This window comes from Heloderma suspectum, chromosome 4 (assembly GCF_057233095.1).
Source record: "Heloderma suspectum isolate Gila_16-S chromosome 4, 16-S_ref, whole genome shotgun sequence".
Classification (NCBI taxonomy): domain Eukaryota; kingdom Metazoa; phylum Chordata; class Lepidosauria; order Squamata; family Helodermatidae; genus Heloderma; species Heloderma suspectum.
This window is the reverse complement of record NC_139461.1, coordinates 199,282,454-199,296,273: the sequence shown is the minus strand read 5'-3', so window position 1 is coordinate 199,296,273 and position 13,820 is coordinate 199,282,454. Positions and strand designations below refer to the sequence as shown.

Below are 13,820 nucleotides of genomic sequence, written 5' to 3'. Positions count from 1 at the left end.
TTTGAGGAACCTGGGCGTGGGTGGGGAGTAGAGTCCGATGGATTTATGAGAAAGTGAGTTCTGTTTCTGGCATTTTGGAATAATAAAATACCAGGATACAGTACAACCATTTGTGTTTTCTCTTTATAATGAATCAGCTTTTTTTTTGTTGATTTGTGAAAGCTGGCAATGGGATTATATTATACTTAATGGTTGAGATGAACTGTTAAATTAAATTCCAGTAGCAGACAATGGAAATGGTATGAATAATTGTATGTTGTGTATAGTCCCTTTTTCATATTTGATCAGCAGCAGCAGCATTTAAAAACGGAATACTAAAAAGAAACTGTTAAGCTCAGCTTTAAACATGTTTTAAAATATAGTCCGTTCCCTAGCCATGGTTAAGAGACTGGTGATGTGCCAGACTCACATGCTCCCTCGTCCCATCCCATTATCTCCCAAGCATGGTTAAAAGTTAGGTGGACACTAATCTTAATCTTTGTTAACACTGTCTAGGTTCCTTCTTAACCATGGTTTGCCATCTTCAGGCCCAGGTTAGCAATAGGGAACCTGGTTAGTGGTAGCCATGGTTAAGGTCTGCACCAATGCAACCATTAACAGGGAAAGCCTAGCCAGATTCATGTTCCAGAAGGGAGAAAGGCTGTGATCCCTCAGCTCAGCTCCCATCCCTTAACCACAATAAAGGGATAGGTTATGTTATGTCTGTACCAGTCATATGACTGTGTATCAATACAAAATTATGTATGATATACACACACACCTATTCATACTGAGAAATATGTGGAGATGGTCATTGCTACAATTACCCTGTGCAAGATACCTTCCCCTAATACTCATCACAATGCTATGATTATTGTGAAAGAAGCCATACTGTTATGTGCACTGTCGTGTGTATATCAAAAAAGGCTGCAAAGAATATTTTGCACATTAACGTCATTCCCAGACAGCATATCATGCATAATCTCAAGGGTAAATAAAGGAAAAGCAGTTCAAAGTAAGCCTACCTCTGATTAAAGAGCTAATGCCCAGTTTATTCACAAAGATATTGTCCAGCTCCTCGCTCCCTGTGAACAGTTCAGCCACTACATACAAGCTGGGTCGCAATTTTCTAGCCGCATCCATCATGTACTGCAAAAAGCACAGCCAAGAAGCCACGGACGGGAAAAAGGCAGAACAGAAGAAAAGAAAGGGTGCAAGGCTAGGCATGGATTGGGACAACAGGGGAAATGCCACACAGCAAAACCAAAAGAGGAAGCCACAAATGTAAGAACCAAAGACATTCATTTATGAAGATGCATGAAAGTTGGCACAAGCCAAGGAATTGAGAGTTAGATGTAAGAAAAAAGCAGCAACCCACAGAATAGGCAAATAAAAAGGGAAGAGACAGTTGAATCGGCGAAGGACACATGAGTAAATACAAATAAAACACAAAGTTAGTTCCACATAAAGAGCTTTTGACTTATATAACACAGCAATCCTGCAACAAACCTTTCAAGCACGGGTGGGGTTTTTTTGGGTACCTCTAATCAGACTGGTAATTCCAAGGCGGTTGACAAAGACATTGTCAATGACCTCACTGCCCGTGAAGAGTTCAGCTATCACATAAAGATTAGGTCTGACTGACCTGGCTGCTGCCAGCATCTCCTACAGATTATAACATATTTTTAAAAACAGCTTCCCCACGACATGTGCTTTTCCTATAGCGTACGACACGGGTGCTACCCAATCAAAGCAGAGTTCTCAAAATAAGATTGCGAGAGAAAGGGCACAATCCAGCCAGTATTTAACTCTTCAGTTGAAATCAGTGGGATTTAATAGTACTCAGGTTAGCTGGATCCTTCTCCTAACAACTTTCCTAAAGTGCAACTGTAGATATCATATTTATAAGCTTTGCAAGGATTATATGGAAGTTTGAACATTCTCACTATGAATTTTTCTAACACAGATGTCATTAATTCATAAGGCTGTTTCATCCAAAGTAGTACAGAGTTTTCAGAACCTATACACACACACACACGTATATGTGTAATATACATTCATTCGTGACAGACATTTTATACTTTTGCCCTTTTTTGGCAAGCTAATGTATATTTGAATATTTGGATATGCTTGCAGCTTAAGAAATAATTAATCTAATTAATTGAAAAAAAAGGAAGAAAAAATTACAGCTTTACCTACAAGATAAGTTACCAATGGAACCAGGACAAACAAAATTTCAATATTCAACCAATTTAAAATCTACAAACTAATTCCAACACTCTCAAAAGGCAACTGTGAGAAAAATAATTCTATTTCAGAATTCTGGAAAAGTAACATTTTAAAGAAATTATTGTACAGTCACTTTGCTTGGCTGGGCAATGAAAAATTAATTTAGAGTCAATCTGGAAATCTGTCACTTTGGCAAATGTACGATAGAAAGAAGACCAAAAATCCAAAGATCAATGCTAAGCCTGCAACCAGCTACATTTTGTTATCATTTTAAATGCTCCGGTAGAGGAAATATCAGCAGGAAGTGTTCAAATAATTTCAAGTCACATCAATAAACAGCAGATCAATCACTAACCTTGTTAAATTTGCACAGAAAGCCAAGGGATAAACCTTTGGTAGCTTCACAAACTTTGATTATTTTATAATATACAATGTTAAAACAGATTCACACAAGAGCCCCAATGATTTAGAGACTGGGAAAAGTGTTGGAGGGCCAGTGCACTCCATCTTACAACTGTTTCACTCACAGGTTCTACGATTTGCTCAGACCATGGTTTAGCATTCTTTCTGTATCAGTTATATGGTTAAGGCTTACTAGAATTATAATTTCCGATCCAACTTCAAACCAGTTTCAGACATTTTAATCCATTAATTTCATTTGTATCCTGTCTTTCCCTCCAAGGAACTTAACATGTTGTACATGGCTCCCTCGTTGCTTATCCTCACAACAACTCTGTGATGTTGGATGGATGAACAGATAGAGTGTGTGTGTCCCAAGGTCACCCAATGAGCTTCACAGCTTTGTGGGGATTTGAACCCTGGTTTCCCCAGTCCTAGTCCAACACTTTAGCCTCTACACCATTCTGGCTCTCTATGGAAACAATGCTAAACTACAGTTAAAGCAAACCATGGAAGGAGGGGGGATTGATGAACAAGAGAGGAGAGAGGGAATTGTGCCATGTTCCCAATCTCCAAACCATGGTTTGAAGGCTGGGAAAACTGTGTCAGCACTGTCCAAAGTTTTTTTAAATCCAATGGTCCAATTAGTCATGATTAGCGTAAGTTTCAATGCTTTCAATGGTATGCACTCAGGAGTAACTGTATAACTAGACATCTTCACTCCAATCCTCCTATTCATGGTATATATGGTACAGGAGATTTTCTCATTACCTATTATAGCACTTACCATGACTACTGGGCATGCTGAAGTCCTCCCATATTCTGCCACTGTGCTCTACTCTCATATTATTTTACACAAAAATGTAAAGTGTTTTAGAGTAACACCAATGTTACTGATGTGTCACTTTACTACTGTAAAGTAGAGCCAATAATATGAACCAGGATGTTCTAGTGAACTCACTAGGTAAACTCCGGCAGTCCACTAGTCTCTCAGTCTTAACTACTATCTGCTATATGGGGATAACAAAGCTGGCCTACCTTTCATAGTTGCTCTATCAATGACTAAGAATATATGTGAAGCACTTTCAAATCCTCAAAGCTGTGTATAAATCAGCCTTCCCCAACCTGGTGCCCTCCATATGTTTTGGACAACAACTCCCAGCATTGCTGCCCACTGGCCTGTGCTGGGTGCGGCTTCTGGAAGTCAACATCTGGAGGGCACCAGGGTAGAGAAGGCTGCCCTATGACTTCCAAAGAGATTTCCTCTTATTTCAGCCATGCCTATGTATTTGTATCCCATCCTTCCTGTCAGGAAAACGTCCAGGGGTGGGGTGGCATCCATGTTTTTCCCCCTCATTACAACACTGTAAGGTACATTTGGCTGAAAGAAGGCAACTGACTGGAAGTCATCTACCAAGCTTCATGGCTGAGCAGGTATTTGAACCCAGGGTGCTTTGGTCCAAGTCCAACACTCTAACCACCACACCACAAAAATCATGACTCTGGCTGCAATCCTATGCACACTTACCTGGGCGAAAGCTCCATTCAACTCAATGGGGCTTTCTTCTCAGCAGACATGCATAGGACTGCACTGTTAGTCTGCAGTCTTTCACATACTTACGAGTAAGTCCCTTGAACACAGTTGGACTTACATTTCACTAAGATGCACAGGACTGTGCCATACCTGTACACAGGCAGGGAAACAACAGTTTGCCCACTACTAACCAGACAAAAACATCCAGGATCAAGGAAGCATGTTGAAATAGTGTTAGTAAAAGTAAATCAAAATTAATTTGTAATGAGCATCACCTGATGTAGACACAGATTTAAAAACTGGTTTCAAAGTTATATCTATATGCTACGGAGACATTTGATTTTTCTATACCTCAGCTACGTGAAGAGGCGTGGAGTGGCAGTTGTCAAGGCGCACTCCATGGAAATATTTAGCAGTAATTTCAGTGTATTTTTTCATGTGAGCCCAGAGGTATGGACAGTCTTCTGGTTTGTTCCCATAACGTAGCTTGACACTGTCACCCCAGCAAATAAGCTCTCTTCTCAGGTAGACATTTGAGCCTGCAAAATTGAAAGACATTAATTTAAGCCTGGCGTGCTATGGTCCATGGGGTCATGAAGAGTCGGACACGACTGAACAACAACAACAACAATTTAGGTACAATGTTGTGGTCATGGCTTTTAACACTCTTACCCCTGTTAGAAACAAAGTCACTTCAACTCACATACAAATTACAAAAGGCGTGGAAGGAAAAATATAGGTATAGAAAGTCCTAGTTTTTAAAAATTAGTAACCCTGCATCCATCTGAGACAACACCACAATATAGGCGCTATACAGCTTAAAACACTTAACAGATAAAACAAAGAGATTAGGATATGGGAGTATAATGAAGCACAGAAGGATTTCTCCTCTCCTAATCCATCTTTGTGTAGAAGTATGATTTAAGAATTCTCTATCAAAAGCACAGTGGCAAATTAGTATGGGCGGAATCAAACAGATCCAATTGCCCCTCTACATGCGGTAGGAAACTGGAGCAAGAGTTGCACCTTACTTCCCCTCACCCACCTGGCATTCCTCCAGCACCATATAGAGATGTTAACGTTTGAATAGAGCCCATATCCATGAAATCCAGTGAGGATCGCCTCAGGTCACAGTCAGTTCCTGGTTTTTCTCTTGGAAATCATCCTTGTGAAATGGGTCTATGTGAAAGGACTTCATGCATGTTGGCCTTACTTTGAACGTTATACCCTCATATGGATGGCTTGTGGCATCAAAGGCAGGGCAGGCAAACAAACTGCTTGAGGAAGCAAGGTACATTCTTGCTCCCACCATGTGGAAGAGAGTGAAGCCCTATGCAGGCTCAAAGTCCTTGCCATGCCAGCCTAACATGCAGCTGGCAATGCTTAAATTCATCCCTGGCAGAGATAGTCTCTGGTTCAGACTGTTAGTGCAGGCTTAGGAAACCTGCATTTTATTAAGCTTTTATTAAATTTTCTCTTAGGAAACTTGCATTTTATTAAAGACCTCTGGGAAACTACTCAAGTATTACAATTACACAGTAACTTCTTATTGCAACTGGCAGCTGCCACAATGCCTTTGTGCAGCTACAGGAGTGAAAGGCATTTACAGGAGATGGCATTCAGAATCACAAACCTGGTTCAGCAAAATTTCTCAGAGGATCATCTCCCATCACCCAACCATTATGGGCCATAAAATAACTCGCTTTCTCAGGCTGATGCATCATAACTTCCTCCTCTTCCAGGGTTAGCTCTTTAAAGGGATAAGTAAAGTACCTGCAGTGTGCAGAAATTATGTTTTTGAGCATCAGAGAGGATAATTTTTATATGACAATTGAAATATACCCCTCCACAAAGAAAAAGGTATTGTTTAAATAATATAAATATCTATAATATTGCAAGAACATATAATTGTTTTTCCCTCCAACCGACTTAGTAACGGACACTTTGGTGCTGAGCTTTTCTCTCTTCCAGCCCACTGTTATCTTGTTGGGCCCAATCTGGACATAGATAGCCACATCGTTATGGATACCAACAAGCTAACTGAAAAGTAGACTATATGTACCACCTCATATATCGTGTATGTAGACAGTTGATTCATTCTACCTTAATTTTTGAATGCAGGAAACGATCCTTTCACATAAGTGGAAAGCAAGTCTTTCATTCAGTGTCTTGCCATATTTTCAGTTAAATTTTGTGTTTAATTCCCCACACCCCATGCATTCAAAGGCCTTCAAGCATTGTCCTGTGTGCTGCTTAAGAGGCTATTGGTCAGATTATTGTTAAATGCCCCATAACACCCCCCCCCCCAACCTCATTCTATATAGTTGGTATGTGTGTAATATATATTACAGACAGACTATAGCTAATTGGAGATTTCTGTGTTTAATTGCTGCAGTGGGAGGACAGAATGTGTGGGCAAAAGGATCATGCGTGTCTTGGGAACATGGGAAGCTGTCTTATACGGTGTCAGACCATTGGTTCATCTAGTCCAGTACTGTGGACACTGACTGGCAGCAGCTCTCAATTCTTTCCTTGCCCAACCTGGAGAAGCCAGGGATTGAACCCGGGACCTCCTGCATGCAAAGCATGTGCTCTATCACACTGGGCTATGGACCCTTGGTTTATTAAACTGAGATATGACCACTGAACCAGTCTACTGTAAAAATTACACACACACAACTTATATAAAGTGAATCTTCCTCCATATTCTGTGCTTTCTGACATTAATATATACTCTCCCTTATTAAGGGAGCCCAACAATTCTTGTCTATCATCACTCAGGAAAGCACATGTTTTAAAATAAAATTTCTTTAAAATAAAGATTCAATACCTTGTAACTAAAGGAAATTTTCTAGTTACAGGACCTAGTTTAGGTCCATGGCCAGCCAGTCTGTCATAGTTCACTGTCGCCACAAAACAGTTGACTGCCTAGAAGCCATTAAAACAGTTGTTTCAATAAAACTTCAAGGGATATTACAAAATTAATGAAGACCATAAGCAAGAATTTCACATGCTTCATCATGGTTACAACCTGCTCTTGGTGATAATTTGTTTGCCGTAACTTTTCATCATTGAGATCTTCAACTCTCTTGCGGAACCAGTTACAACACTCTTCAATTGCAGCGGGCCCATTGCTAAAAAAATAATACATGGAATATAACATCACTACAACAGGTATGGAAAGGCACCCAATTCAAAATGTCACAGGTTTGCGTTTAAGACATTCAAATTGATGCCACCTGATTTTGACACAGACACTAAGTTAGTGTGAGTCCCCTGTATCCAGGTTGTTAGGTCTATTTGTATATTTTTATATATATATATTTTATATATATTTTTTGTATATTTTGTATATTTGAGAGCCAGTGTGGTGTAGTGGCTAGAGTGCTGGACTGAGAGTAGGGAGATCCGGGTTCTAGTCCCCACTCGGCCATGGAAGCTCACTGGGTGACTTTGGGCCAGTCACACACTCTCAGCCCAACCCACCTCACAGGGTTGTTGTTGTGAGGATAAAATGGATGAGGAGGATGAGGAGGATTATGTACACCGCCTTGAGTTCCTTGGAGGAAAAAAGGCGGGATATAAATGTAATAAATAAATAAATAAATTTTCAAATATGACCCTGTAGCAAAACTGAAAAGGTCAGAAAAGTTGGTTGGGCACTTTAATTTGCCAAAATGTAAATTTCCCATCTGATAAACCTTCATTGAGTTCAAAGGCTCCCTGGGAAGAATTAGAGGAGGTACTGAACTTCTGTGAAGTACAGTTTCCATGTGGTCTGTGTGCACACACTGCGGTCTGCGGCTGAGGTACTCAACCTGTGGAAAAGCTGCACATCCTGAAATCATTGGTGTTTTGGTTCTTCCAGAACAATTTATTCTGCACACCTTTTACAGCCACCTGTGCATTAAGTATAGTAACAGCTGCCCCAAAGACTCGTAGCACTTGTGAACACTGAGAGATCATTGAGGGCTTTCCGCTAAGAACTGGAAATTCAGGAGGTAAGTAACATGGCAGCAATTTTACAGCAAATTTGTGTTGGTGTCTCTGTGCATGTGCTACAGTCAGCTGGACTGGGGGAGCTACAACAAAGGTTGCTGCAATGCAGTTTAGTGGTACCTTTATGCCAGCGAATGGAGTAGAGACAGTGTTTTGACCCCTGAATGACAGTTGTAATCTTTGCTCTTGGAAAAGCATGTCAACACTAAGCAATTACATACCTATGTGGTATGAAGGTGTTCATTGCAATGTTCATATCTACAGTACAGCCAAATCTCTTAAATTCAGAATCCTGAATGATTGCCAGATGTTGCTTGGGATCTGTTTTAGCTTTTGAGCCACCTGTTTAGAGAAACAGAAAATGTTGTAATGAATTCAGAGGCATTTATTGTTCCTATTTCTTCTCAAAGCCAAGAGGCAGACAGACACAGATGCAACCCAGCAGTCTAATTGCTGCTGCATATGGAGAAACTCTGCATTCTGAAAAGAATTACACTGACCACATAAAATGTGCTAGCTTTTGATGTTTTCCTATCACATGTACTAGATGAACACAGAGACATTTTGATACTATTTAAGAATCTTGAGTTACCTCCCTTGCCTTAAGCTTAATAGCATGATAACAATAAGGCCCTCAGGAAAAAAAAATCCTGCTGTTTTTATTGTGTTCTTACGGTTTTATTGTGTTTGTATTGCTTTTAATATTGTATCCTTTTTTGTGTTTTACTGCTGTACCCCGTCTTGGGAGAGCTTCTCTTCTGAAAGGCGGCCAAGAAACAGTTTAAATAAATAAAATAAAAGGCAAGATAGACTGGGGGGTGGGGGAGGCACTTCCAGTACCTTAGAGTTAAATTTCCTTATAGTATTAACATGGCACAGATTATTCTGGATTTGTTCATATAGCTATATTTACTGGTCAGGATCAAAGAACTGTGAAACTAGTTCTATGAGCCTAAGGCAGCTTTAGACTGTTTTTCTGAAATATTAGGAACCCCACCACCTCGGTGCCCATGACAAAGTACTTTTGAAACTGAAGTGAGTTTCAAAGGTAACGTTGTTCCATGCCCCAAGAAAAGTAGTCAAGAATTCCACTGGAGGGTGAGCTTAAGACGTATTCTGGATACTAGCCATTGTTAGTTCATTGATTAAGCTCTAAGTAATATGGTTTTTACCTTGAGTTAAAAGGTTTTTAAATTGTTGCACTGATTTGTTAACATCTACTTGGAAGAATTCCCATAATTTTATCTTGGGATAAACATCCTCCCAAATGACTTTGCGGATACACTGTAAAAAATAAGAAACATATCAGGCAGGCAGAGAAAATTCAGTGTCACATATGTTGTGCTCTGTAAATGCATTTGCACTCATGCTGTTTTGAAATATATTTCCTTTATTACATGGATAACATTCTGTGAAACATTTGTTGCACAAGAAAGCAAGCAGAAAACCAAGCAAGCAAATTTGTTTTTTTTAAATAAAAGATGGAGCAGAACTCTAGTACAAATTTGATTTAGTTATATATGAACTTATGAGTTGCCTTTCTACACAATAATTCAAGGTTAGGCAACCTGCAGTATAAAGAATTAAAGAAAAACACGCTAAAATACAATATAATTAGAAAAGCACAAGATGACCATTGTGGCACCTACCATGTGGAATGATTTCCCCATTGAGATTAGGTGGGATCCTAGTTTGGAGCATATCTGCTGACAGCTTAAGATACATCTGTTTGCCCAAGCATTTTCCTGGCCTCTAGCATTGCCAGCTACCCTTCATTATTTTAATGAGATATTATATTGTTTTATTACTGTTTTATTGATGGGTTTAATTTTATTTTATCATGACTTTATTTTGTGAACCACTTTGGGATTATTATTATTTTTCTAATGAAAAGCAGTATAAATAGCAAAATAATAGTAAGAACTAGAATGCAAGCAACATTTAAAAAACAAACAAACACACCACTATCAACCTAAAGGGAAATGCTTTCTCAGACAACAAAGACAGCTTTAATCCATCTGTGGAACAAAGCAAGGTGGGAAGCAAAATTGACCTCTCTTGGACAGGACTTCCATAAAGTGGGAATAATATTTTCCTTCATTCAGTGACAGCATGTGTTACCAAGGAAGATATACATTGTTCTTACATTCAAGTGTTGCTCATTTTCAATCAGTGGAGGTAGCCCTTTAGCACTGCATTTTCCACCGGCTACTTTACAGGTTAAATGCCAAAGGGCTCGGTCCAAAAGCCAGGCTGGTTTCAAGTGAGGAGAATTAACGAGATTGTACACACATTCTGGATGCTGAGTTATCCATTTGCTGTTTGCAGCTTAGAGAAAACAAGACATACAGAATTAGCAACACAACTAGCTGGTATAATCTATTGTGCAATTTAACACCTCAAGATTGCACATCGACTGTCCTATCAATAACATCTTTATGGAGGTTTTGTAAGAGGGCCCTAAGAAAGGTATTATTCTGAATGGATGCAATCATACATGAAATTCACACCTATTTTATGCATTACTCTTCCCCATTAAATTCTGTAATCATAGGGGAAATAGTCAACAACACAAACCTAGGAACTAAGGAGCTCTACAATTTCTCAGAAATGGTGATTCCACTGATTGAGACTTGTGACACTCTCTGAGGATCAGGTCAAGTTCACACATGTAACTGTAATATAACAAGATAGATAGATATCGCAAACAACCAGCACAATGCTTCCTCCAATGCAAGGAATTCAACATTCATCTGCATATCATTAAGCAAGGTCCAGGCATGTGTCAATTAGCCTGTTATCTTTGGAAATGTCACATACAAGACTGATCAAAAAAGAAAGATTGACCCTTGCACGGATCTCAGGAGGCATGAAAAGTGGTCCATGGAAGAAGGGAACCTCTGTTACAGTGCAAGTTGTTCTCCTTAACCTAAAATGTCCTCTAACATTGAAACACAAGATCCTTTAGAACTTGGCATTCTAAAGCACGAAGTTCTTACTTTTCACTGAAGATTTGACCTTTAGAAACATGGAACTCTTCCATCAGCAGTAAAGGAAACCAGCGGACTGAAGTGATATAATAAGGCTACACTCAACTTGCAACATCTTTTCAGATTCCTGAAAAAAATGTTTTCATTTTTGCAACATTCTGGTCAGTTCTAAAAACATGCATGAAACACACACACAGAACCTACTACAAAAATTACTGCCAAGGTCAAATTACATTTTTAAAAGTTATTTTCTTTCTTTATTGACCAGGATAGGCTGCTATGTCAGATGTACGCATATTACTGATGTAAAAGTTTGCTACCACCTGTGAAATCGCAATGCAGTTCTATGCATATCTAATCAGAGCTCAGCCCAACTGAGTTCAATGTGACTTACACTCAAGTACACGTGTACAGCATTGCAGCCCTAGACTCTATTTCTAATGTACCAGTAAGAAACTGGAGGGTGCATTGATGATTGCTGCACATCAAGTAGATTTTAAAATTTAGGGCGCAATCCTATGGACTGCTCTCTCACTGTCAGAAGCCCCTGAACTTGAAGGCGTCTGAGATTCCTATGCCCTGAAGCTGGCAAGGTGGGATGAGTGGTGGAGGTGATCTTCACCTCCCCATCCTCCATCTTTGGAGGGGGAGGGAAGGAGGCTGGAGGAGGCTCAGCATATCTCATACCCTGGCTTCTCCAGTCTCCTGCCCTGACCACCCACTGGAATGGTCCCTTTCCTCTTCCTCCGAGGTTGCCTTTCTGACCTTCGAGAGGAAGCCGACAGAGTTCTCTCTGTACCAGCTGTGAGGGGGTGGAGTCTGTGGACACATCTCCAACTACCCCTCCCAAGGTTGGAGTGCTCTCTCCGACTTCCGAAAGGTTTTCTGAGCCATCCTATGGTCCCTGGGATGCTTGCCCAAGGAGCATAGGATTGTTTTCTAAATGAGAATGATTATATACAAAGAGATCAAGAAGCATTTGAAGATGGATGAAACAAATATAGGAACATGGTAGTTTCAGGACACAAATATCAAAATGAACCAAGTCATTAATGGGACTGGGAAGAATGCCAGTGTTGGAACAAATGCAACTCTTAAAGCTCAACATTTTGTCCTAAAAATAAACTATCTAGACATCGTACTAACAATGGGGAGAGCAGCAGAAACTGGCTTTGCACAATTGTCATTCGACAGCAGGGCAATAACATCTAAAGTCTTTCATCATGTGGCCTATCCTAGTCACATGAACTTTCCATGCCAGTAATACGCACTGCTAAGAACATTCAAATACTAGCATGGAAATTCTCCATGCAATGTGGGCAAGTCACATGATAAGCAATTGTATAAATTGCAATCCCCAATTCGGCTGGAATAGCAGCCATGCAGAGGCTACTTTCAGCAACATCCCTGTGGTTTTATGACTGCATATTAAGACTAAACATACTTAGGTTCAGATGGTAGTTATACAGAGGTTGTACACTAAAGTGACTGAAGAAATACATGCATTTTAAATACATGCAAAAATGATTTACTTCTGCAGCTTGTAAACTCAAAGACAGACAGGGTGAAGCTATTTTACTTTCAGATTGAAGGCAAAAGGAGAAGGGGACGGCAGAGGATGAGATGGCTAGATAGCATCACCGATGCAATGAATATGAACTTGAGCACACTCTGGGAGAGAGCGGAGGACAGGAACGCCTGGCGTGCTATGGTCCATGGGGTCACGAAGAGTCGGACATGACTTAACGACTGAACAACAATTCTACTTTCCTTGTCACCAGGGCAAATAAATGGCAAGAGAGTTCTCAGCTAAAAGGTTTTGGAATGTACAATTTCATACAATTCTATTGGCCATGTGGCGGGCAGCAGTGCCCTTATCCTCCAAAACAGGAAGCCCAAAGTCAGGGCAGGATGGGAATAACCAAATTAGGCTATCTGTCTTATACCATCAACTGTATAACTGGGGATGAGGGAGAGAGGTTTCTTTCATTATTTCAATAATAAATAACAAATCAGTACCAATATTAATTATATACCTAAACCTATTTGCACTGAAGCCATCAGAGCTTGGAAGCATGTAATTTCATGATGGCAGCCTCTTTGCAAGTCAGTAACAGATAAAGTTAACGAGGAAGAGAAAGAGAACAAAAACCAAACATACCAGTGTGATTGTAGACTACATCTGTGATACAAAGCATATTCCATTCATTTTTCATTTTCTCCACTAGCTTTCCAATTTCATTCCAAGAACACTTTTTGTTAGGGGTTGAAAAATCAGGATTTACTTCCAACTGGTCAGCCAATGAGTAACATGATCTAGATAGACCAAGTTTCTGCACTGGTGTAAAATGAACCATGTTGTAACCTATAAAGCAATAATGAAATGTATTAGCATGTTTTTCCCCTGCCTAGGATTAGAGTACACGCATAATAAACTGAGCAGTCATAAGCACTGAAAAACAACCCTCCAGAGCTATGGTCTGAAGACAGATGATGCAGCAAACTTGGTGAAACTAGGAGGTCTAAGTCTGGTTAGTGCCCATGTGGGAGACTGCCTGGAAATCCTATGTATATTGCCTTGACTCCCCAACCTGATGCCCTCCACATGTGTTGGACCCTCAGCCTAGAGGATTCTGGGAATTGTAGCCCAAGACCTCTGGAAAGCATCAGGTTGAGGAAGGCTGTTATAT

General features: G+C 40.0%; 1 protein-coding gene across 1 annotated transcript in view; it reads right to left on the bottom strand.

Annotated features, from left to right (window-relative positions):
- AGL (amylo-alpha-1,6-glucosidase and 4-alpha-glucanotransferase) overlaps positions 1–13,820 on the bottom strand; it is a 58,614-nt gene that overhangs the window by 37,532 nt on the left and 7,262 nt on the right. Inside the window, exons 5-13 of the mRNA XM_084851894.1 lie at positions 13,292–13,495; positions 10,287–10,468; positions 9,313–9,424; positions 8,362–8,482; positions 7,173–7,275; positions 6,972–7,069; positions 5,775–5,914; positions 4,493–4,680; positions 1,005–1,128 (exon numbers count right to left, since the gene is read on the bottom strand). Coding sequence (XP_084708020.1) covers positions 1,005–1,128; positions 4,493–4,680; positions 5,775–5,914; positions 6,972–7,069; positions 7,173–7,275; positions 8,362–8,482; positions 9,313–9,424; positions 10,287–10,468; positions 13,292–13,495 — 1,272 coding nt within the window. The remainder of the gene's footprint in view (positions 1–1,004; positions 1,129–4,492; positions 4,681–5,774; positions 5,915–6,971; positions 7,070–7,172; positions 7,276–8,361; positions 8,483–9,312; positions 9,425–10,286; positions 10,469–13,291; positions 13,496–13,820) is intronic.